This window comes from Hyposmocoma kahamanoa, unplaced genomic scaffold (genome assembly GCF_003589595.1).
Source record: "Hyposmocoma kahamanoa isolate Upper Pololo Valley unplaced genomic scaffold, ASM358959v1 157, whole genome shotgun sequence".
NCBI classification, from domain to species: Eukaryota; Metazoa; Arthropoda; class Insecta; order Lepidoptera; family Cosmopterigidae; genus Hyposmocoma; species Hyposmocoma kahamanoa.
In genome coordinates, this window is record NW_020653561.1 from 1259616 (window position 1) to 1281560 (window position 21945).

Sequence of the window (21945 nt, forward strand, 5' to 3'; positions counted from 1 at the left end):
CACACACACACACACACACACACACACTCGCACGCACGCACGCACGCGCGCGCGACCAATTTTTCAATATTGTCTTAGCAATCTCAAGTAATATACACTTAATACTCATACTCTTTAGTTATTTAAAAAAAAACAAGTTATTAGTGTACAACAGTTGTAGTACATCTATGTAGATTTAGGTGGTGGATAGTCTGGAGATTCGCAACACAGGTTTTTTTCCTAGTGCAAACTCCAGCTCTCTCAAAGGAATGTTTTAGTATTAAGTTATTGTATCAAAAGTTTTGTACTTTACCTTTGTAGAGAGGACTTTTATGGAATGCGCAGGCCTACATGCTACCAGAAATTCTGAACGATCTTTCAGACACAGTGCTAAGTGACATTGCTGGGTGATGTCAAGAAATGCAAAACTGTTTTTATCTTGGTTTGTAGTATAATATCTATGGCACTTATTTCAATGTAGACATCCTCTAGTACTAATTAATATTATAGTGAATTGTAAGTTAATTTAAGTTTCGAGACTGTTAGCTCATCGCTAGATGGTAACACCACTAAGTTTTTACCTAGCGATAGAGAAGAGTCCTTTTCGTAAAATTTGTTTTTGAAATTGAATAAATTAATATAAAAAAAATTACTACTTAAATAGGTGGCAGTACTTCCCTAGATGAACTTTTTCAATTCGTTCTACTGCTACCAAAGGTAAATAAGAAGGTAGCCAATTATGGCCGATAGTATTTTTCTGAAACCCGATGTATATTCACTGCTTAGAAATAAAAAGTGTCCAGGGATCAACCACGTTATTGCTAATTACTGAAAATCTGTTTTGGAACCAATGGATTTTTTGTCCAATTTAATTTTCAAATTCAAATTATAAAATTGACCGAAAAATTCATCGGTGTAAAAAAAATTACTGATTTTCAACGAGCTTGATTACTAAACACTTTTGATGTGTGTACTTTTTGTCGCGCTACGCCCTATGCGCTAGCTAGTCTTATCGTCCACAATCTTGGTTGTATCCCGCCCTACGTCCCGTACTACGTCCCCTTGTATATCCGGTTTATCCGGATCAGACTCTATCTGTCTGTTTGTGGTGCCCGTGTTCAATAATCTAATAGGAAACAAACATCATTAAATTTAGTTGATAAATCGAATTTTCCCGAATCTGCTCCTTATATACTATAAACAGTTCGATTATGGTCCCCTCAGGAAGTGCAGTCTGCACCCCTGTTTCCTCATTATGGAAAACTTGGGGAAATCGATTAGTAACTGTATTCGGAGGGTTGAATATTCTTTTAGTGGTAAAATATTGCAGAAACGTTATTTTATTCAGATTCGTTTATTTCTTTTAGATACACTTCTTCATTTCTTTGACTTCTAAAAAAGGAGGATGTTCACAATTATATTGCATTTGTTTTTATATGTATGTTACGCGATAACTCTGGTAATATTTGTGAACCGATTTTGATAATTCTTTTTTTGTTGGAAAGAGTACCTCAGTATCCAATTAAATTTGAAGATAATATTCCACCTCCAAGGGTGGCAAACTATAGGATAAATCCGGTTTCGCGCACTTCCGGTAACCGATTTCAATAAAACTTGGCAAACAGATGTGATTCCACGAACTTTTGAGGTTGGTTCTTTAGAACTCTGTATTGAGAACTCTGTATTATTACTCACTGTGATTTTGCTTAAGGCATATGAATTTTTCTTAATTTTTATATAGAAAGTCGTAGAAATTCTAAATAATATTTACAATAACAAATTTAACAAGTCTGAAGTGGACAATGTAAACTATATTTATAAAAATAGAAATGAGCAAAAATATAGAACGATAGTGAGGAAAAGAAGAGAGATAAGCACAATTACTTATAATATGAAATACAATATAATATACCCTTTGTTGCCCGTGGAACTACCAACAGAACCACTACTATAATAATCTCCCGTGTAACTACCGACAACACACAACTATCAAGCAACAAAGCAAAAATACAAAAAAAATAAATAAAGCAAGGTGCTCATGTCAGTCTGTAGTTTAAAAATAATAAAAACAATAAAATGTCAGTTCGAGTTCTTAGGTTTTCGCGTGGTTTGCGCGATTGGTACAAATAACTGAAACTATTTTTCTGGATTTAAATCGCGTATATTAGTTTTTTCAAACAAATCAACATTTCGGGCCCTTCACAGGTCGCATGGTCACGACTGATTCAACTCAAAATGTTAGTTTAAAAAAAAACCAATATTGCAGAATGTCCAATGTCCAAAAAACCTTATCTGAGAACGGTAATCGGTTCTTCGGATCTTTTATATTTACAAAAGGAAAATGTCTTATCCAGAAATGGGCAAGCGCCCTGGTTTTAACCCGGCACTTAGTTAATCGGGTTAAAACCCATTAATGCTCGAAATCGCTTTTTGTACCTCTGTACAAAAAATCGTTAGATCCTGCACTGTGCACTTGAATCGATCTACATAAAAATCGAATCTTATTGAGAATCCACAGGATTGCAAGGTGGATATTGTGTGGAGTTTCGTATAAAAATGATTTTTACATCGAAATTTGTAATAAGTTTGGAATTATACCAAATTCAGTATTCGCCGTTTTGGGCAAAAATGGGTTGTTCTTAGCGTGTCGACTCTGGCTTTTATATTTGTAAGAACCAAGCAACTAACACAGCATTATCAATGACTAAAACTCCGTTAAAACTCCGCTAATTCCAATCAATGTGCACGGGTGCACATTGATTGGAATTAGCCCCCTACCAATCTCTGCCTATAGTCATATAGAATAATATAAGAATATGGGACACGGACCGGACGGAAAGCTCTTTAAATATTGTAGATTCTTTTATGAGCAATTTCTGTAATTGAACGGTGTTTCTTTAATTTAAGATATTACTTAAATGTTACTTAAACGGAATTAACCTTTATAATTGACCCTTTTATGTGCATTAAAAATGCAGCGGTACAACAACAGTAGAGCTCCTTACGAACTCGTTCGTCCAGAATAGTACTGCCACCTTACCTATTTCTGCCGCCAAGCAGTAATGTCAGCATTACTGTGTTCCGGTTTTGAAGGGTAAGGGTGCTGGTGAAATTACAGGCACATGGGACTTGTCAACTTATGTCTCAAGGTGACGGACGCAGTGGCAATGCCCCTCAGATCTTTGCGATTTAAAGCTCTGAGTGGCACTGCAAATAGGTATGGACAGGCGTGTAGTTTGCCATCATGCGCACGAATTGTTCGTCCCGTCATTTCCGTCATTTGAATGCAGTATTGCTTACTTTTAAAAATAATATAATATCTCTATACAGCAAAATATCCTATCTACAATATATAAAGTATCTTTTAACGATATCCGGAGAGTAAGAGGAATGGGCAGCAGGCAACGGCAGAACGGCAGAGAAGAAAACGCTTAATTTTGGTGAAAATTTTATAATTTTGGTAAACAAAAACAGGAAAGAGTACTAATAACCGACCTCAAATGTTCGTGAAATTACATCTATTTGCCAAGTTTTATTGCAATCGGTCACCGGAAAGTGCGCGAAATATTTTTTTCAAATTTAAATGCGACCTATACTGAGGCGCCCTCTTTCCAACAAAAAAATAATCATCAAAATCGGTTCACAAATGCGAGCTATCGCGTAACTTAGATACAAAAAAACAGTCGAACCTTCTCCTTTTTTTGAAGTCGGTTAAAAATTACGTTAGCACAGCTCAGAAAACAAGAAAACAATGAATATCAAAAATATACGTAAAATATGAAAATTACATTAAAAAAGTATATAAAAGAATATATTTCCGTATCTCATAGCCGAGAGACGCCTTGTTTATTGCCATATTTGAATGCGTTTTTTCTTATAGGCCTTTACGTGATATAGGAATAATTCACATATTAACTGCGTTTAAATCACTACACGAGGACTTAGGAGGATACGTCTTGGGGGAGGCCTGTGTACAGCAGTAACACTTTAAAAAAAATTCATTGAGATGAATAATAAAAAAAATCGTTTCACTTGGGTAGGTAGAGACCGTAGACGTCCACTGGCTACGCTCCTGATATAACTCTCGATTAGCGTCAGTCAAACACGCTCGTTAAGTCATGCTACTTTGGACGAGGTCATGGTATGTTTACGCCAAGGTCAACCTTCACGTTCACGCTATAACTATGACCTCATTATTCTACAAACTGCATTTTTTATTACATTAACTAACTCCATATAACAATATTTTCAATTACAACAAATGCAATCAATTGCATAGATCACGTTTCAAGTTTAAAGTATACAATAATTATTCAGATACATTGTAAAGTGAATTGCTTAAAGTTAATTATGTAAGAAACAGAATTAATTACAGGAAATAATATAGCAATAGAAATATGAATAATAATGAAAACAATTAGTAAATAAATGAAATAATAGCCGCTACCGTCCGCAACACAAAATGTATGAAAATTTAGTTCCATCTGACACCAATAGATGGCATTACTAGTACCCTGAAACGCGCTATCGTTTTGTTCACACTGATTCATGACCTCACCGCGGATGTGTATTGCAATTCGTGCCTCAATCTAATGAGTAAGGAAATTATTGGGCCTTGGTGACTCTTGGCAATGTCCCAGTAGGGGCGAACGTATTTTTTGAGGGTACAGGTCGTCCCTTTGAGTTGCGCGCCTACTTTGCGCGCGATTCAGGTGAAGCGATCTGCCTCGTAGTATTGGGTAGGCCAGGACATAAAAAATTAAAATGAGTTTGAGTGAGGTACCTCATTTGAAAAATGAGGCGGTACAATGTCCTTCAAATGAAGTGAGGTAGTGGCAGGAATGTTTACGGCGGTGACTCAACAGACAGGGAATATTAAGCACATTTCCATAACTTGACGGTATCAATCAATTGGATAACCTAAGTGTTATGATATAATATAAATAAACGCTAATTTTAATTAGTACTAGAGTAGTATGATCATATGATGTAAAATTAGCTAACAAGCGGGTAGCGTGGGACCAATCATTGTTGCATTATTTTGTTGAATTCGAACCAGTGTGACATGAGATGAGGTGTGAGGTGGGATATTTTTATGACATGATGTGTTGTGACAAACCAACCAAGCGAATGGTACAAACGAGTTGCCTCGTTTATGAGTAACTTAACACTTCTGCCTCGTTAAACATCGTCTAACTTGAACGGCCCTTTTGAGATATTAAGAGAGAAGTCGAATAAGTGGGTCGTGCGCCTGGTGGTAAGCGACACGCCAACCCACAACAGTTGCAGAGAGAGAATTTACCTAGTGCGGGGCTATGCGTGAGAGTATACGTTATTATTGTATTGAATTGTATTGGATTGTATGTACAAATTTTGCAAGCTGAGTTCACATCACGGTTCTTTCATATTCACACAGTGGCTTTTTATCTATTCGTAAAGTAATGCATCAAAATAACATCCCTTTATAAGAAATTTAAAATAAATAGAAAGTTTTGCCTTCTCCTGACTAATCACACTCTTTATAACATACGAGTTTAAGAAAGTAAGGCGTCGATACGTCAGCATTGGAACACTGCAGTAATTCAAACTCAAATAATTTTCATATATAGTGTAACCGGCGCGTCATACACGATACGTGAGCGGAGGTGGTCTGTAGTGAAATAACATCTACACAAGCAGACTGTTGTGGGGGCCTCGTATACCTCAAAATATAATTTTTTACATGAGGTGGGCATCCTTTCCTTATTCCTTAATCCCCTTCCAATATATTTACATGTCTTTTTGAAAAAAAATCTATACAGCACATCACTATATTTATATGATTATCTCACGTACCTCTTAAAGAATCGCGGGTTACCTACTTACTTATTTATTTAAAACACAACGTAATGTTAACAATAAGGTCCTAATCAAACTAGACGATCATATAACAAAAATTTAATATGGCCATTTAATAGATCCATAGTATCTTGTATACTTTGATGCTTGGGTTTATATATTTTAGATGATTATATGTATATTACTTATATACATATATACACATATAAGTTTTATATATGTGTTACTGTTATGGTAAACTCCTGGTCATGGTATTGGTCTTCGTTCGAGTGTTGTCGGCGTGGATTATGATGATGTTTGGAGGATGGCGGCGATATATTGAATTCGGGGGGGGGGGGGGGGGGATCGTTACAATAGGAAGGCAATTACATTTGAAATCGTATTGGTGGAACTCTACTATTCATTCATAAGACGGATTTGCCTGAGAAGGCATGGTGATAGTACTTTCCTGGACAAACTCTTTCACAAGGAGATCTACTAAAAGGCCTAGAGCAACCGCTCTAAAACCACACACGGTGTTTGTGTAACCACACACAGTGACTCTTAATTAATTAACTGATTTATTTATTTCATGTATTTATTTATTTTACTTTTAAATTTACCAAAACCTAGAACCTATCCAAATTTTTCGTACATATTGATTCAAATAAGCGACTGCATCGATGCAATCGCGCGTATGCAACGTTATCAAAGTCAAATAATTATTTATTTCATAGGTAGAATTTTTACACTTGAAAAAGTCATTTTTTAATTTTAAGCTGTTCACTACGCTGACCTCTCTGAGAAGAACGAGCGAGAAACTCTAGGGATTGCTCTTTTCTAATAAACTTATATATACTTTGAATCATATTCGTGTGAAATCTAGACTCACGTTGTCTTTCCATACATCTTTATCGAACACGTAGTCTACAATTTTGTAATATGACTTTTCAATTAAAATACTTTTGATATGCTTTAAACTTAGGAAATGGTAATCTTAATATATTAAGATTACCATAACTGCCTCCGTGGCCGAACGGTTACCATACCGGACTGCCACGCAGAGGTCCCCGGGTTCGATTCCCGGGCCGGGAGAAATATTTGTATGGCCTACATTTATTTCTCTCGTGAGTTTGGGTGTAATTTGTGGTTGTCTATGTGTGTGTCCATGGCACCCGCGACACAGGGTTTCCCTAGTGCGGGGCTATGTTGAGTGTGTGCGTTATTATTATTATTAATATATGATCCAGAATCTTATTGTGAACACGTATACAGTTCCCCGTAAAATAATTATTTACCTCAGTAAAACAAAAACGTGGTACCACGACTTTGGACTTAGTTCTAAGGTTAATATTATGGATATCTTCTTTCTTAACGAAATTATGTATATTAATGCAGTATACATATGCAGTCGCCTATAAATCGCGAGTCTAACAACAGCCTTTTTATTCCTTATGCTAATGTTATGTCTGTCACTATTTTTCATAAAAAATTACAATTCTTCTTAACATAAATTACATTTTCATAAATCTACTGTAACTACACTACATACGTCCCAATGCTGGGGACGGGTCTTCTTTCCGGAGTATTTAGGCCGTAGTCCGCACACTGCCCGAACGCGTGTTCCAACAAGTCTCCAGACTTCACACGTTTTCCTAGGGTTGTGAACCTTCTTCGACGTGAAGGTTTCATCACGGTGTTTTTCTTCACCAAAAAAGCTTACTGTGAATTTCACAATAAATTCGGAGAAACTCAGAGGTCAGAGAAACCCGGATTCGAACCCACGGCAAGGCGGCTTTAGTAATATATCGAGTTTGGTTCATTACATTGGTTTCACCGAGTTTACATCATGATGAACGAAAAAATTGAAATGTAACACTACGGCTTCCATAAAATGAGATCAGTTATTTTATTCTACCAAATATCGTTAACTTAAAACAAACTAACTGATGAAATAAAATAATTAAAGTTTGAAATGATGAAAATAAAACAATTTAACTACCTCCGTGGCCAAACGGTTCCCATGCTGGACTGCCACGCAGAGGTCCCGGATTCATTTCCCGGACCGGGAGAAATATTTGTATGGTCTATATTTATTTCTCTCGTGAGTTTGGGTGTAATTTGTGTCCATGGCACCCGCGATACAGCGTTTATCTAGTGCTGGCTATGAGTGTGTGCGCGTCATTTAAAATAAAACTTTCTTTCCAAAAAATTCAACTGGTGTAACAATTTTTAGGAAACACAGTAGTTATTAGAAGTTGGACATTTAGTAAAAAAGTTGTTTTGAAAAGTAATTAGTTATGAACGGCTGTTATGAGCGTCAGTTATAAATACTTTTAAAGTTGTAATTGTTACCAATTAACAGTTGGAAATAACACCGATTAGACGAATTTTATTCTACTGCATAGTTTAACACTTTAGAGTACAGAGTTGTAGAAGTAGTTTCTTTACTATATCAGCCATTATACATTACCCTAATGGGCATCGGTTTCCTGTTAGGCAATTAGCTAATAAGTTAGTAATAAGTTTAGAAATTAACTGGTAGATTACTTTAAGTAACATTAAAATAATAAATAAGTAACTTAATTATAATACAAATATATTTAATATATAGGGCGCACTATAAGTTTCCGGAACTGGCCACTTACATAAACAATATTTAAAAAGTAATTAGAACATTTGAAAATGGAACTTGTTGGCTGTACTCGTATAATACTGTTTGTTGACAATGACGTTGACATCTGATTGTCACTTGTTTTTACATTATGGCGTCATTTTAGAAATTGGTTGTCTATATCACCATGAATATAACTCGTGAAAATTTTTGTAACATGATTTTCTACGCCTTGAAGTGTAATTTAACAGCTCAGCGGAGCTTCGCTCGGCTTTCTACCAGCTTTTGGCGATGAAGCACCATGCAAGACGACTATTTATGGCTGGTTTGCAGAATTCAAACGCGGTCCTGTGTGAATTTCGTGATGGTCGCTCGTCCACTGCTGTGAACAACAAAAACATCGATGCTGTGCGCCGTATGATCAAAACAGACAGGCATGTGACATACCATGAGATTCGAGCAACTTTAGGCATAGGCATGAGTCAAATACAATCAATACAACACAAACATTTGGGTGTGAAAAAGTTTTGCTCTCGGTGGATCCCACACAATTTGACTGAGGCTCAAAAAACGGATCGCATCACTTGGTGCAATGCCATGCTTACCATACCATACACAAACGCACTAAGGGCGTGTTCCCATTATGTCGTAACGTTTTATTTATCGTTGGACGACTGTTGCGTCTAGCCTGTTCCCATATCACGACTATCTGTCGTGACTGTGTCGTGGACGTTTATTTTATCGTTGAACGACTGTTGTGTCTAGCTATTCCCACTAGATCATGACGACATATTATCGGCCTAGTCGTTTGGACGACAGAATCGTTTGAAGCTGCGATTATCTGTCGTCACATTTTTATTGCGACGTTTTATTTATCGTCTGACGACTGTCGTTCTAGCTCTTCCCATTATCACAACAATAGAAAAAAGTCGTGAACGACTGTTAATCGTGTTGTTCTGTGAATAACTTCATTTAAATATACAAGCCACCATACTTTTAATTGCAAGACTATCTGTCGTCACGACATAATGGAAACGCGCTCTAACACGGGAAAATTATATGGCGCCACCGTCTAACAGGGAAGAGGCACGGAACTAAAGCCAAGCGTAGTCTTAGAACGTAACATTTTCGCAATGAAAATGGCACACAAGCACTTTTTTTATAGAATTTTATAGAATATCTCTGTGAAACTGAGGTTCATTTACTTTGATGAATTATTTTGTTAAATTATAATTATTATTTTTTGTTTTTGTGATTATTTTTAAGGGTTGTTTTAGTTGTCATTATATTCATCACTGATTCAACTTTTATCTGTTGGCACAAACTGGTACAAGGACTGGCTATTTGAGTTTGTCTAGGTCACTCAAAGTAAATTAAAAAACTAGGTACATTTTACTCCCTAGAGATTAAATGATGCACTTTACTCTCTTTCCGTAAGGCTATATTAACGTACTTTTAGAGCACGTGACGTGAAAAATAACTTTATTACACAAGCAAGGCTAGTAGAAGAACGGTAGTCACCGACTAGCTCAAAGGATTGGCAAGTTGAAGTGACAGTGGGCAGGGCTCATAGCTCGTAGAACTGACGGCCGTTGGGGTTGAAAGGCTCTCGAATTGAGACCACGAACCGGAAGGCGTTCAGTGGGACGGCCCTCTACTGGATGGACGGATGATATGTAAAGGCGGCGGGTAACCGACGGATGCACGCCACGTCATATCGACTAGTCTGGAAATCTTTGGGAGAGGCCTATATTCAGCAGTGGACGTCTTCCGGCTGATATGATGACACAAGCAAGGAATAAAAATAGAACAAAAGCTTGAACACCAAAAGGCTACATTAGGTAAATAAAATTGGGTCACTATGGCAGGGCGCCCAAGATGCTGGCAGCTGTCCCCTTTTGTATAACTATGCTAACACATTGGGCAAGGAGTCGCCCACCAGATTTCATTAATACAGAATCGCATTACGGTAAAAAAAACTTTATATCCATGTGATAAGAGCGAAAAAGACGTTGTGCGTTTCACATCAGGTTCGTTTCTGTTTTTTAAATTTAAAGTGTGGTATTTTTTTTTAAACACACACATCCATAGCCTCGCACTAGGGAAAACCTGTATCACACTGTGACGCCAAAATAGACCACAAATTACATCCAAACTCACGTGAGAAATAAATGTTAGCCATACAAATATTTCTCTCCGCCCGGGAATCGAACCCGAGACCTCTGCGTGGCAGCCCAGCACGATAACCGTTCGGCCACGGAGGCAGTTTTTCCCATATTCAATATGTCAGAGTCTAACGACAGGTTAATTATTGCTCAGTTAATCCTAGCGACCACTTCCCTTGTGCAAAACCTTACGCAACAAGTGTCTACCGCTGAATGTACCGACGTCGGCACAAGCGGTCACACAAGTCTTCCATTTATGAGTATTCGGCTCCACACAACTGCACACGACAGGTAACGTTATTTTCACCTCACTGGGCTCGACCTTAGGTTCCTTTTTCCTCGTAGTGAAGGTCGGGTTTTATTAGTCAGACTTAGTAGGCTATTATAGTGTAGGTATTTTCGATCTAATATGAATGACGTATCTGTTACGTAGCAACTATTAAGTAATATGTGCCTAGGCGTTGAAACGTGTATGATTTTGAAAATCATAATCGCTATGAAACTCCATAGTCAACCCTTAACACAGATTCAATTTAGAAAGTTTGCCTGCTAAACTAATCTCACCGGGAATCACACCCGGGACCTTCTCATCAGACGCGGGATACCGTGGTTGTTGAAAGTTATAAATAGGATCGCTTTTTATCTCCCCATGGGAGAGACTAACGTACCTCTCTATTTTGACGAAAGGTTTTTAAGTAAGGTTGTTAGTAACATAGCTCGACTCAGAAATTCATGTTCTTCCATTGACTTACAAATAAATGGACGACGGGTCTAATACAAAAACCACGAAAAAAATGTCCCAAGTCAACCTATTTAAACGTAGTGACATGTAAAGGAATATGAAAAAGCTAAAACGTTGAATTTAAATTGTAATGTCATCGCAGTACTGTCTAATTTTGCTGTTTCGCTGTCAGTCGAACAAACGAAGACTAAAGCGTGAATGACGCTCTGTATACGATTTTAACGCCTTATAAGTTCGGACACTTTTTAGCGCGGACCCGACGTCCATATAATTGTAAGTCAATGTGTTCTTCGTTCAAATAGAAGTATAAATTAAGTCCATAAATGGTGTATAACGTCTATTAGTGTTCTAAATGTCAATTTACTACGTCATAGGTTGTCGTTACGATATTTATACTACGTTCGAAAACAATCGCCTGGTAGGCTAAAAAAATATTAGTGCGGTCAATTGTACGGAAAAAGGAAAAAAGAAAAAAATAATACTCCACTTCAGCTTAATTATTCTTTTATAATAACATGTTATTAATATCAAATATTTCCATAATATGTATTAAGTATACTAACAAACCTATTTTACACAGCACCTGTTCACTGTTCTGAACGCTGCTGTTCCTTTTCATTTTGTTTTTTTGTTTCGTTTTTTACACATTATTATTTTTGTGTTTTTTTTTCGAATTTTGTTTCCGTTTATTATTTTTTCACATCAAATGGTGACTGCCTCGACCAAATTTCAAATGAATATATCATCAACATATAAAAAGATTACGTACTTTAGTTAGTATCATTTATTTAGATAGTAATATTGTAGAAAAAAATGTGGGTTAAGTTGTTTTCCACCGGTGAGGCGAGACGAGGAGAGCCGAGAATTGAAATTTGCATGACAAAACTTCATACCAACTTACCTACCTAGTAGCTGTAGCATCATAAATAGAAATAGATATGGTACTAAAATTCATATATTTGAAGACTCCACAGCCATTCACATTTCTCAGTGTGATCAATTCCTAAAGTCTGATAATTAATTCCGTAGCTAAGGTCAGAGAGCTCTAGCTCCGACTCGGTAAAAAGTCGCTGGTTGAGACGAATAGAAGGATTTTTTCTTTATTTTGTATTTCGATACCTTCAATAAATACTACGCCAACAGAATTGCAGAACAGTAGAGCTCCTTGTGAAAGAGTTCGTCCAGGGTAGTACTGTCACTTTACCTATTTCTGCCGCCAAGTACCAGAAATGTAACCATTACTGCGTTCCGGTTTTTGAGGGGTAAGAAGGGTGCTGTTGAAATTACAGGCACATGGGACTTGTCAACTTATGTCTCAGGTGGCAAGCGCAGTGGCAGTGCCCCTCAGATCTTTGCGATTTAAAGCTCTGAATGGCACTGCAACTGTTATGGATCGGCGTGTAGCTTACCATCAGGAGCACGAATTGTTCGTCCCGTCACTAGACATTATCAAAAAAATTGACCTTTTCTGTTTTTATTTCGCTTTTTTGTTTCTTTATTTTTTTTCACAAAATTCGGGGAGCATAATATTTATTAAGTATTAAGTAAATAAATATGGCTGTTTACAACAATAACAGAAAATGACCAAATAATAAAGTTGGCGTATTTGTTCGGTCTTTGTATCAACAAACTAATGGAGTATTCTCACAAAAAATATTTGAATGTCATGCTATTCAGTACAATAATATTGAAAATTTCAGTTAAAATAACTATTTTGCTCTTCTAATGCTCGTATAATTACATGGTACAGGACTGTATTAGCAGTTTAAAGCCACCGGAGTGAAAAGTGTTTTTAAAACACTTTTATAAGACCTGAAAAACTGTTAACAGCCAGTTTTAATTAAATTTTGAGGCGTAACAAACTACGTGGTGTTCCTTTGTCTCTGCACTCTGTGAATGAATATGAATTATAAAAATAATAATTTTAAAGCAATTTGCTTGCCTCGGCAATTTTTCGTTAAATATTGTACGAGAGAAATCATCATCAGAAACCACAGTTTCTTTACTTATTATAGGATTCTTTTCAGTTCAGAATAAAAAAAATTGTTCAGCTGTTTAGGCGTGTAAACGAGGTTTGACGTATAGATGATGTCACTAAATTGAGTAAAACTTTAAATTTTAAAGTTACATTTTAAATGTTACAAAGAGCCAATTAATTAATTGTCACCGGTGGTACTATGATTACTATATGATGATGACTAGTATACAAAAACAATAAATTTAAACTATCCGACAGGTCCAAGCAGTCGTTCCCACAAGGACTTAACTCGAAACGAATCTATAATGCCAATGTTTCTTCTCTTACATATTTTTTACGAAGAACATTTTGCAGCTGGCCGCTGATAGCTCTTCTTAACCCGTTTTAAAATTTCAGTAGCAGGCCTGATGGCGAACAGGTGGGCACGGACCTCGAATCCGGACGCTACTGAACACTTCCGCTAGACAGGCGTGCTGGAAGATTGAATCTGCGTAATACACGCTGAACTGAGGAGCTCTTGGTCCTCGGCTGCGAGGACGGTCGTCTCGTGTGGGACATATAGTTAAAACTCGGTCAAGGTCAAGGTAATCACCATTCCAGGTCATAAGTCAAAAGGATCAATGCCATCTAGCGGATTTTTAAGGAACTCTGTGATGGACAAGGTTGCTTCGAAATGTGTAATGTATAGAATAGGTACATTTAATCAAGATGTTATTTTAAAACAGTAATTAAACTGAAGTGCAGCAGTCCGTTTTTGTTTTTGACGTTTTTATTAATCAATAGAGTTTCCTTTTTATATATTAGTAGCATATATCTAAGTGTAATCGTTTTTGAATAAAATTGAATAATACGTCTAATGGTTATAAATATTAATTTACATGTTGTTAATATAACTAATTTTAACGGATAAAATTAAAAAATTCAGGCCACGAGTATCCTACATGAATCCTGTTTGGTGACAGATAATGACGGCAAACAATGTCACGGGAATACAAACAAGCGGTATAATTAGAAAAGTTGCGGAACCAAACAAAATTAATTTCCACAAGGTTGATTCGCGGTTCGCGGACATCAAATGTGAAATGTGTGTCTACGAATTAGCGACGTGTTGACAAAAACATCCTGCAAAAAATTTTGGTTAAATATTTGTCCCATTTTTCAACTTATGGCAGCTCTTGACGCCTGTATATAGAACATTATTGCAGAGGCCGGGAAGTAAGGGATTTCTGGACGAGTATGAGTTATAACGTCGTGCGCGGGCGATGACAAAGTTTCCGCGTTCTTTTTTGAAAATAATGCAAACATTTCCGAGTATGTTTGAGAAACATTACATTAGTAATAACATAAGTTGGAAGTAAGGGATTGTCAAACTAGTATGACTAATTATACCAGTCATGCAATCCTCGTTTCCGCCGAGGTATATATAGTGCTTTTCTCAAACAGTGCGAGTAAATGATAAATGAGTAAAGAATGAAGATGTATAATAACAGAAAAAGTTAAATTAGTTTACCATGACAAATTTTGCTTCTTATTTTAATTAGCCGAAGTGCACTGCCGTTCAATTATTGTATTTTTACTCTTCTCATTAGAACTCATTTTCGCGATGACAATATAAAAAAATATAACAAAAAAGAACGTCAAAGTACTTCCTATTATTTTACCGCCATTTTAAAGCATGTGGTGTATACCTAATCGAGCTCAAAATAAGTAATAACATAGACAATATTTGTTTAATTCTCATAATTACAGATGCTGATGCTATTGAGCAGTTGACTGTATGACAGTTTTTCTTTATTATGTTTAACATAGCTTTTTGTTAGTAAATATATTTAAACGTTAAGAGCAGCGGACAGTAACGGAATTTCACACTTGTTTCGTCTAAGAGTTGCACTCTCTAAAATGACACACTTTCTGGGTTCTTTTTTGAAAGCAATGCCAACATTTCCGAGCATGTTTGGGAAAAGAATACTGTAAATTTATCTTCTTTAAGAGCCTATGCATGCGGCGTATTTTATATGCCGCATGCATGCCGTCAACGCGCGTCATCTGTGCGTATACGCGCTGCAGACGCGCTGTAGCCGCGCGTATGTATAAATAATTGGCTCACATACTAGTCTTGTATTATTATAATAATGTATGTAAATGTTAAGTATGTTAAGCTGTTGCTAGGGACAAACACGTCGTGCCACTCAGAGCTTTAAATCGCAAAGATCTGAGGGGCACTGTCACTGCGCCTGTCACCCTGAGACATAAGTTGACAAGTCCCATGTACCTGTAATTTCCACAGCACCCTCCAAAACCGAAACAAAGTACTTTTTTGCTCAACATATGAACAGCCCTATATTGAAGCTTTCGGGTAACAAATACCGATACTTAACAGAAGACTTCACACTGTGAATGTAAGTGAGCGTTACTGTGTTCCGGTTTTAAAGGGTGCTGGTGAGACTTTTCAACTTACGTCTTAGGGTGATGACGGGCGCAGTGCACCTCAGAACTTTGCTATTTAAAGCTCCCGGTGCCAGTGCAACTGTTATGGACAGGCGTGTCGCTTACCAACAGGTGCGCGACTTGTTAGTCCCGTCATTTGGTATCATCGACCGAAAGATGATCAATGAGGGTGGTATTAAATTGAATCCCTCCGATTAAAAGTAAGATCATCCAAAACCCACACTAATTATAAATCATAATCGTCCCCTATCGGAGTTAACCACAATAAATCATAAGTACTCGTATGTGAGAAAAGAGAATGTGATATATTAAAGCGTGTGAATAAAAATGTTTTAACGTTTAATTATGTTTAGAATGATTTATGACGTCATCTTATTAACGTGCCCTTTGCTAAACACTGTCATTCAGGACGGCGGCGATTTATTTTTTAAAATCTGGTATGGGAACAAAGTGGAAGCGGAAATAAATATGACAGTAATACAAGTGAAGTTTCGTAGCATCTGCGTATTATTATTAGAAGTGTTAAAGAGTGTTATTTTAAAATAATCAAAGCGTTTTTATAAATAAAAACCGACTTCAACAGTTCGTGAAATTACATCCATTTGCCTAGTTTTATTGAAATCGATTATCGGAAAATGCGCGAAACTGGAATCATCGCTTAGTTTGCCACCTTTAGAGATGTAATATTTTCTACAAATTTAAATGGGGCCAATACTGGGGTGCCCTTTTTCCAGCAAAAAGAATCATCAAAATCGGTTCCAACAAAAAAAACAGTGCAATTTAGAACCTTCTCCCTTTTTGAAGTCGGTTAAGAAGAGCGGCCCAAAGTCCAAATTATAATAACGCACACACTCAACACTGCCCCGCACTAGGAAAACCCTGTGTCGCGGGTTCCAAGGACACTCACATAGACAAACTTACGAGATAAGTAAATATAGGCCACACAAATATTTCTGCCGGCGCGAGAATCGAACCTGTGACCTCTGCGTAGCCAGTCACTTAACGGGTAACGGTTACCAGTCACAGGAGGCAATTGTCAAGCTTAATGTGCCCTTCACTATATATAAGAACTTAGATTGGCTAAAAATCTATTAATCCGCTGGACTTGACGGAGACCACGGAGGCAGATTGCATCTTTGGCGGTAACACGAAGTAATATTTCGTACACAAATGTTTTACACGGTCGTTAGCCTTAACTGTACTGAACCATTCGTAGGAACAGCAAACAAACCTTTCGGTTCTATTGGAATTTATCAGAAAGTCCATGCGTATGTTGACGCTTAAAACTTAAAATCGACTCGGTGCTGCTTACGATAAAGACAGTCCAAAGTCCAAAGTGTATAGCTTCATGTACTCTTGGCTGTACGTCGGATGAATAAAATAACATTGAAATATCGTTGATTAGAGTAATATTGCTTACTTTGTGCCTAGAATAACTAATTTCTCAAGCAAAGCTGTTGAGAATTGTGTTTTAATATGGATCCTTTGCCAACGTTCCTCACGACTGTATATCCCGCGATGAAAATATTATAAAAAGTCACCCCCCCTAGGTTTGAGAATTTATAGCCCCTGAATTATATGTTTACATTGGATTTATATCCTTTTGTTCGTAATTTCATTTGATTTTATTTACAAAATATTGTAAATTGTTTATTTTTCAGGTGAAAACCTGAAGTTATTAAGCAACCGGATTTTATCTGTAAGCTTAATAAGTTCATATAGTTGAATTTACTGACGGGTGTTGTTATTTCAATACATTTATTTTATGATACAAAGCTATGGGATGAACAAGTCGTGCACCTGGTGGTAAGCGACACTCCAATCCATAACAATTGCAGTGCTAATCAGAGCTTTATATCTCAAAGATCTTAGAGGCCCTGCCACTGCGCCTATCACCCTGAGATATAAGTTGACAAGTCCCATGTGCCTGTAAGTTCACCAGCACTCTTACCATTCAAAACCGGAACACAGTAATGCTGACATTACTGTTTAGCGACACTGTTAAGAAAATTTTTGTCATCCAAGGTCGCAAAAGCTATATGATAAACCTTTAGAATAAAGTTTTTGTTTCACTATAGTTTTGAACTTCGTAAATGGCAAATTTTTAATATCACCCGCAATCTTATTATAGACGCGTATACATTGTCCCTTAAATTTGGGACTTTGTGACAGTCAGGAGTCAGAAGAGTGTCAAGAACAGTGGGCCTACCACAACCTCTTAAAACAATATTATTATTAATATATTATTATTTAAATTATAATATCAAGTGACGGGACGAGCAAGTCGTGCGCCTGATGATAACCTACACGGCTGTCTATAACAGTTGCAATGCAGTGGCATAAATTTATTAGCAGAGCTTGTTTTGCTAATAGATTTATTTATGTTAGTTATATTAATTACTTGAACCTTACATTAACTTTTCGTAAGTTTATTTACAATCGTCGTATTAATGTCTATCACTATTCTTCTTAACATAAATTAGATTAATTTATTGATACAAACATCGAACACTAAGGAAAACATAGTTCGATCGAGCTGAATTCGAACCAGCGTCTTCCAGCAAACCGTGCTAAACGCTATGCCAACTAAGCGGACCTTCGTACGCCCATCAGGGGGTTGCATTGGGTGAGTAGATGAACAGGAATTTCATCCACCGTGTGGCAGAATCTACATTCTCTATTTTCTCTCTGCCCAATATTTGACATGTGCTTGTTTAAGCCACACTGCCCTGTTAAGGCTCTAGTGAGCATTCTTATGCCATTCCTGTCCAATGCCAGAGCTTCTCTACAGTGTTTGGCACTGTAGGCAGATGTCAGGGCTTTTGACTGCTCAAGGCCCTTGTTCTGTAGCCACGCTTCTCGGGAGAGATGTGTGCTCTCATTTAGCACAGTGAACTTTGCCAGGCTGTATGCTATCCCTATGAAGGGTTCGGGACCAATAAAGGCTTCCCTAGCACCAGCCTTTGTCAGTTCATCCGCTGACTCATTACCCTCGATGTCAGAGTGGCCTGGAACCCAGCGCAGTACCACTATATTACTTTCCCCGAGAGTGTTCAGTATATTTACACAGTTGTCTATAATCCTCGATGTTTGGGTGACTGAGGCTAGTGCATGTAGAGCCGCTTGACTATATGAGTTTATGTAAATATGCTTATCAAAGTAGCCTCTCTTCAGGTTCAAATCGGCACAAGTAATTATGGCGTACACTTCGGCCTGAAAGATAGAGGAGTATCGTCCCTTGTTCAGCTTGTAGCTGAGCCTGGGTCTCACACCGTGTATACCACAGCCTACGTTGGGTCCCATCTTAGACCAATCGGTATACCATAGAAGGCTGCCGTCCTTCCAGGTGTGACTGTTAGTTTCCCAGTCCTCCTTAGTTGGAAATTCTACCTGATAGAGTATTTTAAAGTTTTGTTTGGGAAGCATGACATCAGAAGTCATTCCCAGAACAGAGTGCTCTAGAATTGAGTCTTGGGCTGATCTCAATGTCTGGGAAAGCCATCTACTCCTTAACCTAGTGGTAAGCCTGTACATGCTGGTACTGGCCTCCCTCTGTATGAATAAATGCAGAGGAGTCAGGTCCAGCAATGCATTTAGAGCTGCCTCAGGTGTAGTGGACATGAATCGTTACTGGCAGCCACGCTATGCACTGTAGACTGCCCAATGTGACAATTGTGGTTGTTTGGCTGACTTTAGCACTCCAAGCAACTGAGGCGTAAGTCACTATGGGCTTCACAATTGCCTTATATAACCAGAGAGTCATCTTTGGTTTTAGACCCCAACGCTGTCCCGCCATACGGCTATAGATACCTAAGGCCATCTTGGCCTTGTTGATCGTGTTAGCTATATGGTGGTTCCACCTTAGGGTTTGATCTAGAGTTATCCCTAGATATTTGACTTCTGCAGAAAAGCACACAGCCCTTCCACCAAGAATTGGTTCCACTAGTTTATCTAGTTTCCGTCTCTTGGTGAAGGGGACAATGGTTGTCTTTTCCGCATTGATTGATAATTCGTTATCTCGACACCACGCGGAAATGGTGTCAAGTGCTCCTTGCATAAGTGACGATATAGTACTTTGTCAGTGCCCTCGAACTGTGATCACCAGGTCAACCGCATATCCCTGAGCGTCAATATTCAGTTCAGCCAATCTATACAGGAGCTTACCTCGCTATGCTGAGGAATCTATTTTTGAACCGCTCATTTAGCAGCTTAGAAGAAATTACTAATCACTTAGAGCTTTGCGATTTAAAACTCTGAGTGGCACTGCAACTGTTATGGACAGGCGTGTAGCTTACCATCAGGCCTCGACTTGTTCGTCCCGTCACTTGATATTAAAAAAAAACTTCGTACTGACCCATCGAGTATATAACCAGAAATAGAAAGGTAATGTCATTTAATTTATTTGAAAACTATTCTACCATATCATTACTGTGACAACTGCGCTCCGATTGGCCAGTCCGAACTCGAAACAATTGACGGGTGTCGTCATTGGGTGTCGTCAGTTGTTTCACTTCAAATCGACCAGTTAACTTGAGCTTTCTGTGTAATTGCTAACGCACTCCACGATATGTGCACCTCCTCAATCTACCTGGTGAGACCCGCTTGTGGGAGGCCAGGAGACCGGTTTGCTACCGTAGAATACGACACACAATCACACTTCACCAATGGTGAGGATACTCGAAGGACCAAAATGTTGGGGCTCGTGCCCAACGTATGTAATGTAGAATGTTCGTAAGAATGTATGTTGATGGGAATTATATGTTTCCCTGAGTACACCGTTCGGTTGAGGTAGGTTGATGCAAAATATGTAAGACACCGTACTGTCCGAAGGTCTTTATTGTACTAAAAATATACGTAATTGTACATAAAATGTAAGCGCGACAATGCGCGCGATCAGCAATATATTTAGGTTAAGTTACGACATATCTAATGTACTGCTCGTAAGGCTATAATGGACGAAAATTGCAAAATTACATATTTAATGTTTAATTACCGATGAAATTTTATTCCGTTTGTTCTGTAATTAGATGTTTTAATGTTTTTCCCCACACCAACGAATGGAACAGCACGCTATTGTTAGAGATTTTATCTTTATTACACTAAATACAGAATATTTTTGGAATAAATATGTTGAGTTGCCAGATATGTATGGCCCTTATATCGTCTCTATTTCTGGTTATATACTCGATGTACTGGCCATTGTCTTTTGATTTTTTCGAGTATTACTTATTTCACAGCAATCGTTCCGGACAGATGTCGGACAGAGGACGGAAGAAGACCCCCAAATGGTAAATTACCCTAACCGCGGGTTTCTGCAGAAATAGGTAAGGGGCAGTATATCCCTGGACCAAATTCATTCATTCATACAAGGAGCTCTACTGCCACCAGAATTAGTTAATTATTAGTTACGTTAAGACTATTTGTTGGAATCGGGCAATTCCAAGGGCTCATCACCGCCTGTAATAACTATGGCTCGTTTAGAAAGACGCTTATGTAGAGCAATTCACTTTTACAGCCTGAAATGAATGCCAATGGACTGTTGGCAGAATGAAATTGTTTTGAACTTGAAAACTTTAACCAGAACGCTTAATTTAATGCGGTTTTTATTACTTTCACTTTGTTGCGAATAAAAACGTTATTTATTTTTAAATGATCGCGCTTTATTTTATTACAGTATATTTTTTTATGATACTAAATCACGGGAAAAACAAGTCGTATACACCTGACTGTAACAGTTGCTGCGTCACTCAGACCTTTAAATCTCAAAGATTTAAGTTTACCTTCAAAACTGGAACGCTTTAAGCCCACATTAGGCTGCCTTTCCACCAGAGATGTGTGAGGAAGCTAGGCGGTGCGAGGATGTGTAGCGGCGCTGTGAAACGGCGTGATGTTTTCCACCAAAGCTGTGCGAGGATCGCTACGAGCTCTTACAGCTATGCGCGGGGTACGGTGTGGTGGGGTGAGCGGCGGTGACATGTCAGTGTCATATTTTCAGCAGCTTTAGTTTCCTACACTGTTTTACATACATTCCTCGCCCGCATCACTCGCACACATCTCTCGCTATTTTGTATGTACAAATACTTAGCTCCGCTAAACCTTTTCTACCGGAACTGCGCTAAGCGAGGCTAGGAATATGAAGTAATCCTATTGGTGGATTTTATCCTTGCACACCGCCTCGCTACGTCCCACATCTCTGGTGGAA

At 37.8% G+C, this 21945-nt stretch overlaps 1 protein-coding gene and 1 non-coding gene across 2 annotated transcripts; one reads left to right on the forward strand and one right to left on the reverse strand.

Annotated features, from left to right (window-relative positions):
* Nucleotides 1-978: 978 nt before the first annotated feature.
* Nucleotides 979-19364, reverse strand: LOC113240584. Its single transcript, XM_026477918.1, has 2 exons — nucleotides 18571-19364; nucleotides 979-1105 (listed from the first exon to the last, which is right to left on the reverse strand). Exons 1-2 carry the CDS (start codon nucleotides 19362-19364, stop codon nucleotides 979-981), a joined length of 921 nt encoding a protein of 306 aa, XP_026333703.1.
* LOC113240600 lies at nucleotides 4559-4708 on the forward strand. Its single transcript, XR_003311256.1, has one exon. It is a non-coding gene; the product is annotated as a U12 minor spliceosomal RNA (small nuclear RNA).
* Nucleotides 19365-21945: the final 2581 nt, after the last annotated feature.